At 50.8% G+C, this 17622-nt stretch overlaps 1 protein-coding gene across 2 annotated transcripts in view; it reads right to left on the bottom strand.

Moving 5' to 3' along the window:
- Nucleotides 1-1048: 1048 nt before the first annotated feature.
- Nucleotides 1049-17622, bottom strand: part of SEPTIN2 (septin 2) — a 28493-nt gene continuing 11919 nt past the window's right edge. For both annotated transcript variants that reach the window (XM_032480777.1, XM_032480775.1), the window contains exons 4-13: nt 14658-14744; nt 13774-13897; nt 13202-13336; nt 12931-13048; nt 10275-10376; nt 9757-9902; nt 8361-8444; nt 7282-7339; nt 5854-5956; nt 1049-3005 (exon numbers count right to left, since the gene is read on the bottom strand). In XM_032480777.1, the coding sequence (XP_032336668.1) occupies nt 5855-5956; nt 7282-7339; nt 8361-8444; nt 9757-9902; nt 10275-10376; nt 12931-13048; nt 13202-13336; nt 13774-13897; nt 14658-14744 (956 nt within the window). In that variant the 3' untranslated portion in view covers nt 1049-3005; nt 5854. The remainder of the gene's footprint in view (nt 3006-5853; nt 5957-7281; nt 7340-8360; nt 8445-9756; nt 9903-10274; nt 10377-12930; nt 13049-13201; nt 13337-13773; nt 13898-14657; nt 14745-17622) is intronic.

Below are 17622 nucleotides of genomic sequence, written 5' to 3'. Positions count from 1 at the left end.
ACACGGCCCTCCCAGCCTTCACAGTCCTCCTCTAGCCTCGTGACCCACAACCGGGAATGGAAAAGTGACACCACATCGGAGCCTCCCAGGGCCGCGACTCGCAGGTATACATGCCCCTTCTCCTTCGAGGGGTTCAGCGAGCTCCTACGCATCCTTAAAGACCCTGCTCAAGTTGCCTTGGTCCTGGCACCCGCCACCGTCCCCGCGCCCCTCGAGGCAGTCTAGGAGCGCCCCCGCGCGGCTGTCTAGGTTGTAAAACCAGGATGGACCGGTACCCGTCCTGGAGAGGACTGTTAGTGTTCTGCCTCCTGAGCAAGGCACGCAACCCTCACGTTTCCCAAAGGTAAGAAAAGTGGCGCTTCCCGGCGGGCAGCCTCGGGGTCCGAGCATCGGCAGGGCCCTCCGGTTCCCCATCGCTGGGGCTTTTCCTCTTAACCGGCCCCAGGCAACACGGCCAGCCCCAAGGTTGGAACCCAGGCACTGTTCCCGCTGCCCCCAAGGCAGCGCACACACCTGAGCACAGGGCCCGACAGGTGCGCGGGCCAATGGGGACTGCGCAGGGGAAGGACCTGACTAAGGGGTACTTGGAGAGAAGGAACTAGAGGCAGCCGGGGCGTCACTACCCAGGAGTTCAGGCAGAAGGAAAGAGGCCCTCACGGTCCCAGGCGGTCAGTGGAGACCACAGCAAGGCGGCCAGCAATCCGGGTCAGGCTTCCAGGCCAGGTTTTCATTTCCTCTAATATGTTAGTTGTTGCTACAGTGAATGAGATCTTTTTTCTCCTGCACTTGTTACTTAGTGAGTTCTAAACACTAAACTCTTACTAGTGCTAATTTTTTTCAGACATTCTTTCACTTTAAGCAGATGATCAGATTCACCTGTAAATAATTCATCTTTATGGCTTGCTCTTTTGGGCTGGGATTGCCAATACAAAGTTGCTGGTGCAAATTCTTCCTGATTTTTATACACAGAAAAAGCAGGGCTTTCTTCTAATCTTTCCCAGAAGGCCTTACACCTTTACCTCGTAAAGAGCCAATAATGACTACTCACTTAATAGCTAAACAACAGTGCTTTATTGATAAAAAGGTTAGTTTCAATGGATACAAAATTGCTGTGTAAAATAAGTCTTCAAAATACATTTTTATAGGTAAAGATTCTCTCTTAGTAAAAGAGCAATTATGTATTAGCAAAATTACTTATTTAGATTTGGGCAGCAAAACAAAAGGGAACTTACAAGTGTAACAGTGCAGGTCTGCCCACCCCCATGCAACCATCAGGTGCCCACCAGCCCTATGCAGTGGTTTGACTACATACAGGGCTTACACTGACCACTTTCACACGCCTCGCATTTTAACAGCTTTTACTAGCAGTTAATAAACGCCAAAATAACCCGAATAATTGGTCTTGCATGGATGTGCCCTATATGGAACACTTTTTCTTGGTAAAAACTGCACAGTGCACTCAAATCTGTTAACTCTGGACCACTCACAGTACACAACAGAGAAGAAGCAAAGTCAGGGGAGCACCTGGTGATTTTCTGCAGTAACTAATACACTGTGACCATCTCATCTTCTATTTTGTCTGGTCAAAACAAAACCCCTCCTCATCCTGGGAATAAGTACTTTCTCCTGTTCCAGCAAAATGAAAACCCGGAACCAGCACCTGCTCCCTCCAGGTCTCTTTTCATCTGTCACTTTCTGGGGACCACCTTCCCACCCGAGAGCACTGGCACCCCTTGAGGCACGACTGGGAGACCTGGGGAGGCCCACTGGGAGGAGAGGGAAGGGCCGAGGCCACAGAACACAGGAAGCCCCCCAGGTGCGGCCTCCCAGGTGGTGCTGGGCAACCGCCACACTGCAGACCAGAAACGTCCTTCATTCTTACACAGTATGTGGAGAAATATGTGTAACACATGAGGGAACTGACAGTGGCTGAAAGGAGCCTAGACGGTTTGCACATAAAAAAATTATCACTGCAATTTGCCTGAAAACCATTCAGAAAAGAAAGAGTTAAAGGAAAAGCCAAATCAGGAAAACCTGGTCAGCATTTTGGGCTCCACTGGGCTGAAGCCTCGGGGCTACCCACCAAAGGATCCTGGCTTCCACCGAGGCAGATCTACACCTGCAGTTACAGAACATACAGTGATGTGCAGCGAAAAATACAAAAAGGCTGGTCAGCACAGGTCAATAGTTAAATTTCTTTAAAAAGTTGTTTTTTAAATTCAGTTGAGTAAAAATAGTTTGACTCATAGTTTAGGTAAGACTTAGCTGCAACAGGAAAAACTGGAGTGCACGGGCCCTCTGATCTTTTCTGTGGCAGAGTACACCACTATTCCTGGGGAACGCCCCACAAGGTGGCTCGTGGCGAGTTCTCTGCGGAGTGGTTTAAAACATGACTGAGCCTCAGACTTGACTCGTTAGAAAATTCGCCGCTAAAAGCCTGTTTTTAAGAAAACTCTGTAAGTACAAACATGTATCTATTGGATTACTCTCTCCCGTCCCGCTTGGTAAGCAGATGCGCGTGAAGGTGAATGAACGCTGAGTCAGAGCAGCGCCCGCGGCTGCAGGCGTGGCGCCCCGGTGAGCAAGCGACCCTGCACCAGGGAGCTCCTCTCGTCCTCTCCTGGGTCAGGTCCACGTCTCCACCACTCAGGAGCACCCTGGGAGACCCAAGTGTTCTAGAAATCAATCAGGGTTAGTCAGGCCAGCCAAATCAATTTCAGGATTAACGACACATGCTGACTGACCCCAGGGAATCAATTCTAACATCAGTGGTTATTTAAGGTGGAAGAAAAACGAAAAGGGAAGTTCACCTCATAAAGTATCAAGTGTGACATGACAATGAAATACAAACGTTAAAGGTACTTCATACAAAATAAACACAGCGGAAGTTTAAAAAAATTAAATTCTCAGGCACAGGTACTGTGTAAAATGTGGACAAGCACCCCTCCACTACTCTTGAAAACACGCAGCTGTTTCTCATCGGAATGTTCATCTTGCAGTGTTTTCTGGAAAAACAAAAAACAGCACATTGTAATGGGAGCGATGGGAAGCCTGCTGCCTGCACTGTTAACAGCATCACTCCTGTGTAACAAGAGGGCACACTGAGCAGACGGGGGGCTCCTGCGACCCCAAGGTTCACCAAACTCAAAATGTCATTTATGAGGCTCTTGGAAATTGGAAGTACTACAAAGCTGAAAGGTATACAGAAATGCAATTTTATGCACCGAAAGAATTTTCGTAATTCCATGACTAAAGTTTAAGAAGTCTTCTCTCAGTCATGCATAAATACGCAGTGATGCGCCAGAAGACCTGAGCAGATGCAGGGAGCCACTTTGTGAACAGACTGGATTATTTAATAACATCACCTTACTGTGGAGGAAGATTGTTAAAAAAAAAAAAAAAGTCTCAAGACAGTTTCTTAGCTTTTTAATTGTTTTTTTCTGGTGGTCATTGTAAGAGTGTAGAAGCATTCCTTCTTTGATAATGTTACATTTCTAAGCTTCAGGTGACATGTAAGACCTTCTGTAAGATTTTTCTCAAAGTTTTGAAAAGCTATTAGCCAGGAACATGGTGTAATAAGATGTAACATTTTTCCTTTAAAAAATTCTAAATGTGTGTGTAGAGTTAAGAAGCTGTTGTACATTTATGATTTAATAAAATAATTCTGAAGGAAAAAAATTAAAAAATGAAAAAAGCAGCAGCAAGAGCAGAGAAAATGAGCTGCTCTCCATCGCCCCCTCCTGCCTCGAATCAGACCTGACCCCTGGAGTCCGCTTCTCTTCCTCTGACCACCATCTCCCCTGTCAGGTGCCAAACCTGCCTCTGCAGACTTACCCTCTGGAGCCAGGAGGCCCGTCAGTTCACAAGTGACATGGCCACAGGAAAGTAACTGTAAACCTTGCACAGCATCAGTGTCTTTACTCGTCAAGTCAGCACACACCCTCAGGACCATTCTCAGGTTTCAACACGACGATGGAAGAAAAGCAAACTGACCCCGGGTGGGGGGGTGCTCCCTTTACAAGTAACTGGTTGCACCTACATCCGTATTTATGAGCCACAGAAGGGCAGGGCTCTGTGCCAGTACCTGATGCCCCCAGCATGCCCCTCCAGATCCTTCACCCTGTCTGTGCGTCAGTCTGACAGGTGTCTGACCTCCAGGCCTGTGCCTACCGTCTCGTCCATCCTGCGATGTGTCAGCGGAGCATGAGTAACCCACGTCTTCCCATCACCTCCTGTTTCCATCAACACCCTCACGTCACTACAGTCAGACCTCTAACCTGCAGTAGAGACTCTCTACCTACATCCCAGCCCACGCCGGTCTGGGCCAGCTCAAACTCTCCACCCAGCCAGTCAGCTCCTCTGTGGAGCAGGCTTTCCTCCACCCGAGCCCACGTGGCTGCTTCCTCCTCTGGTCTTGACTTGACCTGACCTTTCCCTCCTTCCTCCTGGAGGGGACAGAGCAGCCACTTGGACAGCTCTGAGTGTCCACCTGTCCACGGCACTCAGGACATTGCCTTTGCCTGATCCTGGGCCCCTTGGGTCTGCACACTCCCTTCAAGCAGGGAGGCCAGCACACACCAGGCCAGACATCTGTGTGACCCACTGAGTGCCAAGGCCAGAGCAGTGGAGGGGGAAGTCAGCAGCTCCACCAAGGTAGCCCCAACCCACCTGGCTTCCCTCTCCCCTTCACCCCATCCCTTCCTGTGGTCTGCAAGAGCTGCTTCAGTAACACTTCAAAATTCTCTTTGAAGAGAAGGTCTCAGCTTTGATAAATGCCTAGTTGTATGACCTATAAAAGCTATGTTAACGTATAATCTTTCTTCTATTGTTGTGAGATAATAGAACAGATACTGGCCTCTGCCCCAGGTGCTGGCACAAAGCTCTGAAGGCCCGGTAACCTCTCGGGTGATGGGAACACTGGGGCACCTCCTGTTCTAATGCTTGGCCTCTGACCTCTGACCTCTGTTCCTGACACAGGGCTCCTGAAACCTTTGTAACTGTTGAGCAAGAGGAGTATCTGCTGTTCCAATGAGGGAACCCTGGGTGGGCTCCTGGGTGGGGGGATGGTCACTGGAAAGACCAGGCCATGAGAAGCTTGTAATTTTCAGCCTCCAGGGAGGCAAGGGAGAGGAACAGGGAGTGGAGTTCATGACTGATCATCCCCACATGAGGAAGTGCCACGAAACTTCAAAGGAGGGGTGCAGAGAGCTGGGGAGGGGAGCACACGCGTACCAGAGGGTGACATACAAAAACTCCTGCACTGAAGACCCCCGACCTCGCCCTATGGGTCTCCACCCACTATTCATCTGCGTCCTTTATCACATCCTTTCATAACCTGGGAACCCAGCAAGCAAAATGTTCCTCTGAGTTCCGGGAGCCGCTCTGAACCCAAGGAGGGGATGTGGGAACCTCTGGTTGGTCTGAAGGACAGGTGACCACCTTGGCCAGACACTGGCATCTGCAGTGAGAGGCAGTCCTGCGGGACCGCGCCCCTCACCTGTGGGACCTGACCCAATCACCAGGTGGGTGGTGTCAGAGCCGAGACTGCAGACCCGGCTGGTGTTGGGGAGAACTGCTCGGTGGGGGGAAAGCCTCCACAAGTCTGGTGAGAGTAGAGACACACAGGAAAGAAACGCACAGGAACGAACAGCTGCGTTTTCCCTGCAGGGGAAAGAAAAACTGGGTCTTTCCATCACGCCTGTTAACACGTTTACAGAAAACCCTGTACTCGACGGGGGTGGGGAAGCTTCCCTTTTTAAGAGCAGCAGTCTCTCCTGTAAGGCCAGCGACGTGGTTCAAGATGCAGAGCATCACTCAGACCCAAGGAGCCCGTGTCCTGGGCTTTCCCATTACCTCACACGTGGTGCCCGGGAGCCCCGCTGTCGCCGTCCCCGCCCTGCATCTGCAGCTGCATCTGTGCCTGCATCCTCGCGATCATCTCCTGCATGCGGCGGAGCTGCACACAAGACGGGACACGCTGTTGGTTCTCTGTGTGTGTTCTGGGATTTCTAGCGCTCCAGCCTCCAGGTGTCCGAAAACATGACAATGCGCTAGTATACTGACGATTCTTAAAAATCAGTAAAAGGACCAACCACGCCACAGAAAAACCAAACAAGTGATAAAACATGCAATTCAAATAAACAGCACCAACAGACAGAAATAAGAAAGACAACGTGGTGTGTTTTAACCTATAGGGTGGGACGGAGACGGCCACCGCCCACTGGGGAGTGCTGGGGAGTGTGAGCGGATGGAAGAGGTCTGGTCTGGCCTCTCAGGAACTGCAGAATAGGGCCCTGTTATCCAAGCAGTCACGTCCACCCCTGCTCTCTCCGTTTTTTCTATCGTGACGGCTTCTGTGTGTTTAGAAAGACCTCCAGGCAAGGACTGTAAAATATTTACCTAAATTTTCAGGTAACTCTGTGATTATGTTTTTAACATTTAAATACTCAATCCATAGTGAATTAATTTGGCCAAAGGAGTGAGTTTCATTTTTGTTTTCAAAGGGCTGGCTGTCCTGTTATCATTTACTCACAGGCCTGGATTCCCCACCAGCCTGGAGCCAGCCTGACCACAGAGCACTTCCATACTTGTGACCTATTTCCAGACCTGTATTTAATCAGCCTGCCACGCCTGTACCACACTCTGGACGACCACTTCGACGTTTCTCAGCCAGTACAGCTAGCCTCTTCCTGTGGGTCTGCTGTTTACAGAGCTTCCTGTATTTCCCATGCTTAGTCTTCAAAACAAATGAAATTCTTTTATCAAGCTCTCCCCTAAAAAAAAGAACTCGGCGAACACAACTCTGCTGGAGTTGCACTAACTCAGGACTGCAATCCCCGCATTGAGCGTCCTACCTAAAAACTGTTTATTCACACTTTTGAAGAAGTTTTCAGCAGAAAAGTTTCTTCTCCTGTGTAAGTCCTACGTGCCTCTTGTTAAATTTTTGTTAACGATGGTGAATGGAAGTGTCTTCACTGTACTTTCATTGTCTATGGACAGGAAAACGACTGACTGGTAAACATTTTACAAAAACGTCATGTTACTAAATTCCATTTCCAACTTTCCCCACTACATTGCCACTGGAGAGTAAGTGAGACGGCAGAAGGAGAGCCGCACACACCTGTGCTCACAAGCGTGCCGTGGTGCACGACGGGCACCGCCAGTGCCGTGCAGGGCGCCCCCTCGCAGGCGAACAGGCAGGGCTGCAGTAAGACCACCTGCAACTACTTCTGGCGTAACAGCTTCAGGGGCAAAGATTTACAAAGCTCCTTTCCCACTTACCTCGGCTTCCTTTTCCAGCAGGATCTGGTCTTTATTCATGTCCTCATTTTCCACTTTTCTGAGTTGAAAGAAATTACAATTGTAACATTGCGACAGATGTAGTTGGTTATTTCTGACAGATACCCTAAGGAAAATTTCATTTTACACTTCTGAGAATGCATCTATTTAAAATTACATATGTTTATCATTTATCTGATTAAAACATGAATGAATAAGAATGGAAAAAAAAGGACCACCAAACAAAATTCAAGACATTTTCCTTATTCTAAGCGGGGGGGAGGGGGGGGGCTTCATCTTTATCTACGCCAGAAGACGGTACACTATTATCTGAAGAAGGCTCTTTTCTGGGTGAAGGAACAGGGTCTGAGCAACCAGGCAGAGGTCGGTGCCACGGCCCCTCCCAAGCTGTCCTGGTGCTGCGGCCTGCTGGCTTCCTCGAGTGGGACCTCCTCACTGCCTCTACATCCTCTTAGTGTCTGGTCCCCAAATTAATAACACAGTAACACGGACCTGAAAGTGTATCTCATGTACATATAAATCCACCCAATCTAAACATTGTGAATATTTCAATGAGCTACAACACACTAATTCTTTTTACAAACAATGTATAGCACTTACTAGTTAATTAAAGAAACTCCCTACGCTGAGGTGTCGTTTTTCAGACACAAATCAGGTCACAAGATACAGATCTCAAATAAAAACCTATTAGTTAGGATGATTAAAAAAAAGGTGTGTGAGGGTGGCTGTTCACCCTTGGCTTGGCACTAGTTTCTTAACAACAGGTGAGGAGTCTGTCCTCGCTTGCAGAGTGACGCCTTTGAGAAAGTACCCAGGTCTTTCCATCTAGAGGGGCTCCTGATGTTCAGATGATTTGAGCTACCTTTTAGCAGGCAAAAAAAACAAAGAGCGAGTGAGCCTATCTGATTAAATGAGCAGCAAGTATCCTGTGATAACTTCTGAGTGGGAAACCAAATGGCAGTGCTCAGCGTCACCGATAACTGGACACCAAGAGGAGGGGACAGCACGACTTGGATGACACAACATGGACCAGGGGGGTCAGCGTGACTTGGGGCAACGACCTGCCGCCTCTTTTGAGCCTCTCGGACCGGAAGTTCTCATAGTGAAGGTCCTGGGTCACCTCCTGGAGATCCTGCATGTGGGTGCTGCAAGAGAAGAGGGTGCCTGGGCTGAGCCATGCCCACACGTCCACCCATTCCGGACCCTAGAGAACACAGCAACTAACCCCCCCGCCACCCAGTAAACATGCACAAAGGGACGGGGTAGCGAGGCTGCGCAAACCCTACGGAGGAGCACCCCTCTGTGCTAACGCAACCAGCAACGCACAGACACACCTGCCTGGGCCGTCACCACTGACAGGTGCACGTGCTGATGGTTTTAGAAGATTTTTTAGATAAACAATATCTGAAAGAGAACACCCTTTTCTAAAAGAGCATATGGAAAACGTGATTCAAACGTTCATGACTTCTCAAGCTTAACATTTATATCAGAAAGAGCTGATTAGCCTACTCTGTGGAGAAAACCATGAAATGAAGTATTAATATTCTGGATGAGGCAGAAACATAACTCTGAATCTTCTAGTCATCTTACAAAAGATGGCCCAGCTTGTTCAAATACTTAAGCACTGGAGAATGAGTAACATGCCTGCCCACTCGGGGTCTGGGCAGCAGACAGCGATGGCAAAGGGGCAGCTCCTTTGGCCGACACTGCAGCCCCACTTCTGGCCTCCACAGCCTCCGGCTCCGGGACGAGACCAGATGGCCTGGCCGCCCTGGAGGACCATGGCAAACTTTCACCTCTTACGTGGTGACTGGATCGCACTGACACAACTTGAATGGTTAACTTTAATGGTATTCTTAGTGACTTTAACTCACTAAAAATTCCTGAACCAAGTGAGACCTCTGTGGCATATACAGCAATTTTCAGTTACTCAAAATTTATCCGGACTGGCTATTCTTTGAACTCTTCTGATTAAAGAGGTACTAGATTTTAGCAATGTACTTTTTAAGGCTCTTTATGCAAGAGCAACAGCAATGCATGTGCGTATGTTGCTAAAGATAAAACTTTTTTTTTCAAGGAAAGAAGTCTATCTTTGTGGTCTGGTACTAGTTGCTAAGAACCAGCGGAGCCTCTCAAGGCTAACTGGGGCCCTCCACGTGAGACTGAGGCTGACTGGCATGGGGACGCATTTCAGCTGGGCTGGAGAAGGAGCTTGTGGCCCCAGCAGGAATCTGACCATTTCCTGCCCAGAGCAAGGGGTGTCCCATGTTTGGTGTGGTCACCCCACAGTTTAGGTCTCAAGTCTGTTGGCATCAGAAGGGGCTCTGAGATTAGGAGGGAGAGCCTACTGAGCTCCAGGCCCAGGTGCACCAGGCAGTGACAGCTGCAGCGGGGGCACACAAGGTCAGAGGTCACGGCCACGCCTGGCAGCCCGGCCGGGACGCACGTGCACCTTACATGAGCATGGTCCTCAGCTTCAGAAAGTCGTTGTGCTCTGGGTTCTCCACCTCCACGACGCCCCAGGGGTAGAGACGGCCTCTGACCTTCTTGCCTTTGGCTTCAATCAACTGATTGGATCCAACCACAGAAAACGGGATACTGGCCTAGAAAGACACGCAGGGAAGCCCCATGTTCTCCACGAACACAGGGACGTGAGCACCAACTGAGCACACTGCTGCTGGCGACAAGGCTTTCTCGGAAAGCGAATGGCACACACTTCTCTCGCGCGTGGCAGGTATCTTCCACATGGGTCAAAATGCATGAAAACAAATTAAACCTCCAGCAAGACTTCTAAGCCTTAGGTGACAGCTACGGTAAAACACATTTAAAGCAAAAACACTATTAAAACCAAACCTAACCAGCTGCAGAGGTTGTCCTTCCAGGACTTGGCTCTCTGCCAACTCTTTCCATTTTAAAAGCACCAACGACATGAAGCAGGAGTTATTACCCTGGGCACTTGGAGACAAAGTTCCTACCTTAAGAAGTCTAGTCTGCTCTTTAAAATCTTCATCTTCATCTGACTCTGCATCAGGTAAGTGATAGATTTTGATGTTATGTTCTTCAATTTCATCCAGAATCTGAAAGAATGACCAAACCAGGAGCAGTCTTAGCAAACTGCATACCACTTCAGTCAGGTCCAACTCATCACATTAGAAATATGTCAGAATTACCCAAATGTCAATAAAGAATCAAATGGATCATAACCATTATCAAATGATTTTGTTAACTGCCAAAAAGGTACTCATGCCTGCACTCTGAAGGGTCCTCTGCCCAGAACAATAACGTCGCACCCTCACCTTCGACGTACAAAGCAGCAGACTATGGACGGCGCCAGGTCAGCGGCTCAAAGGAAACCACACCACTACCAGCCTCAGGAGGGAGCCTTCCAGGGAGAGGAGGGACATGCGCCCAAGGCGCGGAGGGGAGGGAGCCCGGCTCGCATCTTGGGACTAACAAGAGGTCCAGGCTGGCTGGAACCTAAGACGTCTATCTAGTTGGATGAGATGGAAGAACGACTGGTTCCCTAACAACCGTTCCCTGAACGTCAGCAAGGGGTCTATGGATCTGGACGACAGGCAGGACGTGGCCAGCAGTGTAACCGCACACCCTGAGCTGTCAGCCCTGCAGAGCAGCCCAGAGGGAGAGAAAACCTGGGCTGGAGCCGAAGGCAGCAGTCACTCACCAGTCAGCCAACTAAACCCCAGCCCCCAACTCCCCTGCACTCGGGTGCTCCAGGCAGGCTGGGCCTCTGCTTACCCTCCCCCAGAACCTGGGCCTTCAAGCCAAGCCAGCAGGAAACACCCCTACTTTCAACGTGCTCCCAGATCTGTTCCTCCTTAAGGGCCCTGTGTGGTCAAAGATCTTGGATGAAGTCACAGCCTGCACTAAGTCAGGGTTCAAGGAAAGGCCTTCCTCCCGCATCCTCCACCTCACAAGCTGACGGTCAGCTGGCTCACGGCTGCTGGTTCCTAAGTGAGATGCAGGAGAAGCTGAGCAGTGAGCAAGAACCCGCTCTGCCTGCTCTGTTCCCGCCTACGACCACCCCGCGGACCCCAGCAAGAGGGACAAGCACAGGTCTGAGGGAGCTCAGCAGTAAGCTGTTTAGAGCTGGAAGAGAGGAGGACGCAAGTAATGACCGAAAGTAATTATATGCTTCTCAGTCTGGGTGACTGCAAGAACTGTGGGACCATTTACAGGCAGGCAGGCTGGGAAGACTCCCGTGTACGCACACAAATCCGCGTGAAAGAGAAGTGAGGTTCTCTGAAGAGAAAAGCAGAAGTCACAGGAGGCGGTGTGAACAAAGTAACATTAAGTCACACAGACATTCAGGGGTCAGGAGATAGGAAGGTGGTAAACAGGCAGAAGAACCTCTTCAGGAAGCACAGCAAGCCCTGCTGGGGAGGCCCAGGCTGACTGAGCAGCTGCACATGGAAGCCAGGGGAGGGTGGGTCACGCCAGGAGGTTTACGATGACACCCGAGGACAGGTGGACAGGGTGCCGCGGGAGGCTCCCCAGACGAGGCAGGAGAAGCACATTACAGGCCGGCGGGAGAACCAGACAAGGAGGAGGGATAAAAAGGGTTCCACTCGTTTCAGACTCTGAGCTCAGCCCGAAGAATCTGGGCTACACAACCAGAGATGCCAACCTGACAGCCTCCCCTCCTGCCTGTCCCAAGTCAAACCTGACTGCCTATAAAAGGTGAAGACCCCTTCAGCGCAAACTGCTGAAATGCTGTCAAGCATAAAAACACCTAAGCTTTCGGGGGCCCCTCCAAGGGCCTGAATATTTCCTAGAAATCTGGCAGGCACTCGAGATAAGAAAGGAAAAGGCTAAACACGGGTATATACAATCTGAAACTCTGCTACGACAGAAGACAGCAGGAAAAACATGAACACACGAAGTCAAGCTCTGCGAAATCACCTGCAACATGACAGCCAGTGTCTAAAAACATAAGAGTATCTAGGAGTCAAAAGACACAACAAAGTGGAGCATGCTTCTCAGCAGGCTTCACCTCCAGCTGCGTGACAGGCAGCTCGCACCAGCCAGCGGGCAAGGGCAAACCGGAACGGTGCCGTCTCCCTTTCTCGAAGGGAGACGCCTTACAGAAACCGGTGGCACATCCAGAACCCTCCCCCAGGGGAGAAGCACACGCTCACACACTGCTCTGGGGACACCAACTGTCACACAGCTCCGAGGTGGATGCAGCCATCTTTCAAAGGTTGAAGTGTGCATGTTTCCTTTCTGAGGCTCTGTCTGACTACACAGTTGTGAGAAGGCGGTGTACTCAGTGCTGACAGCACAGACCTGAGGGGGCCTCCTCTGTGTCAGGCACTGCCCTAAACTTCTGGAACATGCGAGTGAGCAGGGACCCCTAACGGCCAGGAACACAAGAAAGAAAGCCACACGTGAAACCTTCATGAAAGCATGATATTAAAAACTACAGGTAAATGTCAGATGTGGGTGCAAAAGCACCCAGACTCCCCATGCAGGCCCCACGTGCTCCCCCATCCCCTGGTCCTCTGTCCCCTGCTGCAGGCCCAACACACTCCCCCAAACCATCTCCCCTGCAGGCCCCGCACGCTCCCCTGTCCCCTGTCCCTGTCCCCCTGCCCCCACAGGGCCAACGCTCACCCTCTTCTTCAGGCGCTCCCGCTCCTTCAGGGTGAGCGTGTCAGCTTTTGCGATGACAGGCACGATGTTCACCTTGTTGTGTATCGCCTTCATAAACGCCACGTCCAAGGGCTTAAGTCTAAAAGTAATTTGAGAAAAGCATCGCATATTCAGGGAGAGATCAGGGAGGAGTCTTTTCTTTCATTGAACGGTGCAGCTGGGGAAGCTGGGACTGCACACAGCAGACAAGATCCTACTGTGCACAATGGGTTTCCAGGGAGGGTGTGCTGACCCGTGCCCGAAGGGCGAGACGAAGTAGAAGCAGCAGTGCACCCTGTTGTCCACGATGTGCCGCCTGTTCAAGCCACTCTCGTCGTGCAGATAGCGCTCAAACTGCTCGTCCACGTAGGAGATGATGGTCTTAAAGCTGGTGGAGACACACACTCACAGTCTGGGACACGGGCGGCAGGAAGCCCCTAGCTCCCAAGGCTAAATGAGTTTTTCCAGCCCTTGCCTCCCTACCAAATAAAACTCAGCACTTTATTAGTAAGGCAGGAACAGAAAGCTGACCCTAGGTTTGGCAAGACAAAGGTTTTTGGAAATGGTGTCGAAAACAATCTCCTCTAAGTGATGTCTGAATGGAACAGGTTACAAAGAGGCTGCGCTGACTGAGGACAGAGCAGAGGGGCTGGGGCTGGGGGCGGGAGCAGATCACGTGTGGAAACCAGGTGCACTGGGCTGGGAAGCGGACACTGTTGGCCGCCTCAGGCCCAGGAGAGTCTGTGTTCTTGGCACAGAGCAGGACAGACTGCGCGGGTATCCGGCTCCTTGACTTCCTCGTTCCCTGCGGCCCCACGCACGTACCAGTCCCTGCAGTTGATGGCGTCCCCGTAGCCCGGCGTGTCCACCACCGTCAGGCGTAGCTTCACACCTCGCTCCTCAATCTCAACGGTCGAAGCCTCAATTTGGACGGTCCTTTCAATTTTTTCTAAAAAAGAAGCAAACTTTGTAAGAGAGCGTATCTTGAAACTGAGTCAGGTCGCAGACAGGAGAAGTCCCCTCTTGGTGACTCATCATTAAACAAACGACTCAGAAGCTCCCGTCCGCCTCTGAGAAAGGCTCTCAGAAGGGAGCACGACGACTGTGGAGACAGCCCCGGGTCGGCAAGGGAGACCCTGCAGCTAAGGTTAGAGGGGCCTGGGAGGGTAAAAGGCCAATACTGAAGACGACCATTTCTGTTCCTGAGACAAAGAAAACAATTCCCGGATTCATTTAAAACCTGAATTCAAAACTACTGCCAAAGGGCTGCAGTCCTGGGCAGGGCCCGGGTGCCGGGCAGGCTGTGCGCACAGCTCGCTCACACAACAGCCTCCCGAGGTCTGTGCTGGACGATCCATCCCCCACCCCCTCTAGATAAAGGGTCAGACAACACCCTTTCCCACGGCAGTCTTCCACGTACACAGATTTTTCTCCCGAGTGAGAACATTTTCACCCGATACCCCATCAAACAGGTAACACAGGCAGAACCGCCACACGTCACAGACAAAGAGGACGAGTCTGGGGAGCTTGGGTCACGGCACAGGGCCAGAGCCCACAGCCAGGAAGGGGGCATCAGGGGCACACCCTTCCTGCCCCAGTGGTGCTTCCTCGGGCCCGAAGCCAACACACACGTGCGCAGCACGAGGCCACGGAGCGCTCCCAGCAGCTTTCAATGCAGCTGCAGTGGGACAGGGCGGCATACCCCATACCTGCGGCTCCAGGGATGACTCTTTCTGGATAGAGATCAGTCAGGAATAAGCTGTTTATGAGAGTCGATTTTCCGAGGCCGGATTCACCTTGAGATGAGAGGGAAAGGCTGTCAGGGGGCCGTCCGTGGGACCAGGGCCCTCATGTCACTCTGAGCCCTCAACCACCACAGACTCGGCTCAACTCTCCCGTCTGTTCCAGGTCAGAGTGCCGTCGGAGCAGCAGGGTCTGGATGGGAATCCAGATTTGTGAGACTTCAGAACTGGTTACCGTGAGACCAGAAACACAGCCTTACCCTTTCCCATGTATGCAGAATAGACTTCAGAGGTGGGTCTTTTGATGAGTAGAACGCAAAGTGGGTTTTCAACTATGGGTTCTGCTCATTTTTAAATGCATTACATTTTCAGAAAACTGAACATACTCCTAATCCAGCAATGTCAATGGCACTCCAGCTGCCTGAGCCGTGGGGACAGGGAACAGGAAAGGGGATAGGACGACCCCCTGGTGCACTTCACTCTGCAGTTCCCTCTGTCACACCCCCCTCACCGGCAACCACCTTGTGTCAGACGGCTCTCCTGCTCACCTGGCTGAGTACAACATGGCCAATTCACACATTCACACAAGCACTTAATGTATCAAAAATCGCCCTTCAACCACCGTTAACTATGTGTTCTGATTACATGAAGTTCAAAGAAGATACAAAATACCATAACTAAAATTTATATTCAAAGGAAACATGAAGAGATTCCACCACTTTACTGCAGGTCATCATCTAAGGCTTAGCTCTGCTTGGAAAAGTGCTTCTGAACTCCGTCCCAGACCGTTCCCTGGGCTTCTTGGTTTGACCCCTCCCCCAAGTCCTGCACAGCATGTGGAAGGAGCACACATCTGTTTTAAAAATCATTACCTCTGGGAAAATCAACAACAAAAGACTGAACCTGAAATTTGCAGACATACAAAATTAGGGCTGCATTTTAGTTACACTGCAACATTCACAGATGAAAAGGAATGTTAGAAGGAAAAAACCAGAATCACACGTTGCACGTCCAAATGTCAGAGTAAAAACGTGACTAAGCACATACTGTCCCTTCTAACAAACTGTAAAGCAATGCCCTGTGCACTCCTGAGTGCACCTGCAGGTGACTTCACCAGCATGTGCCAAGTCCCCTGAGCGCATGGCACAGATAGGTGCAGGGACATGGCAGAGAAGAGGACAGGTAACTCCCTGCTCCTGTGGAACCTTGCAATCCAGTGGGGAAGGTCACAGACAAAGCCACTCTGTCACGAATGAGGAACTGTGGACAATAAAGCTGAAACAGGACCAAGCCCAGAAGACGGCCGAGCAAAGGTGTCTGATAGAGATGGCTGATTCCAGACTCTGAATCTTCATTCAAGGGCAGAAGTGATTATCTCACTTGGAATAGCTTTCAGGTCACATCTGCAAATCATCTGCTAACTCAGAACCTGATGCCACGCTCAGGCTGCATCTCTGAGCGCACATGGCTTTGCTCTGTTCTGCTTTCGCAAACATCTCCATCCCAAAGGTTCTCAATTGGGGGAAGCAAGAAGAGGTGTGGACCAGTGTAAATCCATCACCATCGGGAAATTTCAACACAAGACATCCTGGGGTCCGTGATCTTAATTACCTGTTACCCTTTCAAAGCAGTACCAGTGAAGACGGAACGGGGTGGGAGGCATTTGGAGCTGATAACACGGCTTGTGTTTCCACCACCAGGAAGACGCCCTGCAGCAGGCACCAGAGGTGCAGACGCCCAGCAGCCCGAACCCCACCAGGCTGCCAGGAGGCCGTGCAGAAGGCCCGAGGCCAGCAGTCTGAGTGGTCGGCCCTTCTGTTCAGACTTCTGTCTTGAGCCGGGAGGCCGGGAGGAAGCAGAGCACTCCAGACAAGGGAATGACAGGCCCCACAGCCTACAGCCGCCACCACTGCAGGCTCCCGTGCCCTCAGGAAGGAAAACCTGTAACACACCCCACCAGTGAGCCAAGCACGCCAGTCATTTTGCTTGGAGGTCGGTTTTCACTTTCCTAGCTTAGTTCTAGAGTTCTTGGTGCTTGCTCTGTAACCCTCTTGTGAATTTGGCACAAGTCCTAACCATCCTGTGGACTTTCTACCAGGAAGCACACTTGGCAATAAACTCTACATTTTTTATCTTGCTTTACTGACACGTGGAGCTTCCACCTGCTTGGCGAAGCCGTCACCAACCACCACCACCTGACTAGACCCTCGGCAGCACCATCTTCATGTTCTCACAGACAACCTGCCACCTGACTGCCTTCCTTGATGTCTAACAACTTACTTGTGATTTAAAAATTCCTTGCAATTTGTTGCCCAAAGGTGTGAAATTTCCTATTTCTTCAGAAGTCTGCCCCAAGCTAGGTGTGCTGCAGTTTCTCCGAGGCCCATTTTTCCTAAGCAAACGTGCTGCTGAGGAAGGTTCTGGGTGTTGCGCCCCTATGTTCCCCACAAGCCAGTGGTTTTAGCTGCGTGATTCTGCAGAAACACACATACAGTGCATTACAGCACAACTAACTGTGTCAAGCTTCTTTACATATTGCAAGACTGGCCACAACCTCATGAAGATGTCCATGTCCATCTCACGAGGAACGAGTCTCCTTTTCTTGCCGTTAGCAACAGGGTGATGCCTGGCCAGATCCTCGCACCACGCCGGGCATCTCCGGTGAATGTTCCACAAGCACCTGAAAAGCGCAGGCATTTTCCCGCTGCTCAGCAGTGTTCTGTCAACTGGCCATGCTGTGTGACCGAATTTAAATATTCTACAACATTACTGGTTCTGTTTCGTGAGTTACAGCAAGGAGTGTTAAAATCCGGTTCCTACAGAGTTCTCTGTCTCCCAGCAGGCTGCACACCAAGCAATCGCAGAGCAGCTGTGAGGCGCGCATGGGAGGACATGGCCCTGGACAGACACCTTCTCGCTCCAGCACAGGTCC

Source organism: Camelus ferus, chromosome 5 (genome assembly GCF_009834535.1).
Source record: "Camelus ferus isolate YT-003-E chromosome 5, BCGSAC_Cfer_1.0, whole genome shotgun sequence".
Lineage (NCBI taxonomy): Eukaryota > Metazoa > Chordata > Mammalia > Artiodactyla > Camelidae > Camelus > Camelus ferus.
Note: the sequence above shows the minus strand (reverse complement) of the source record. Positions and strands in the feature narration are given on the sequence as shown.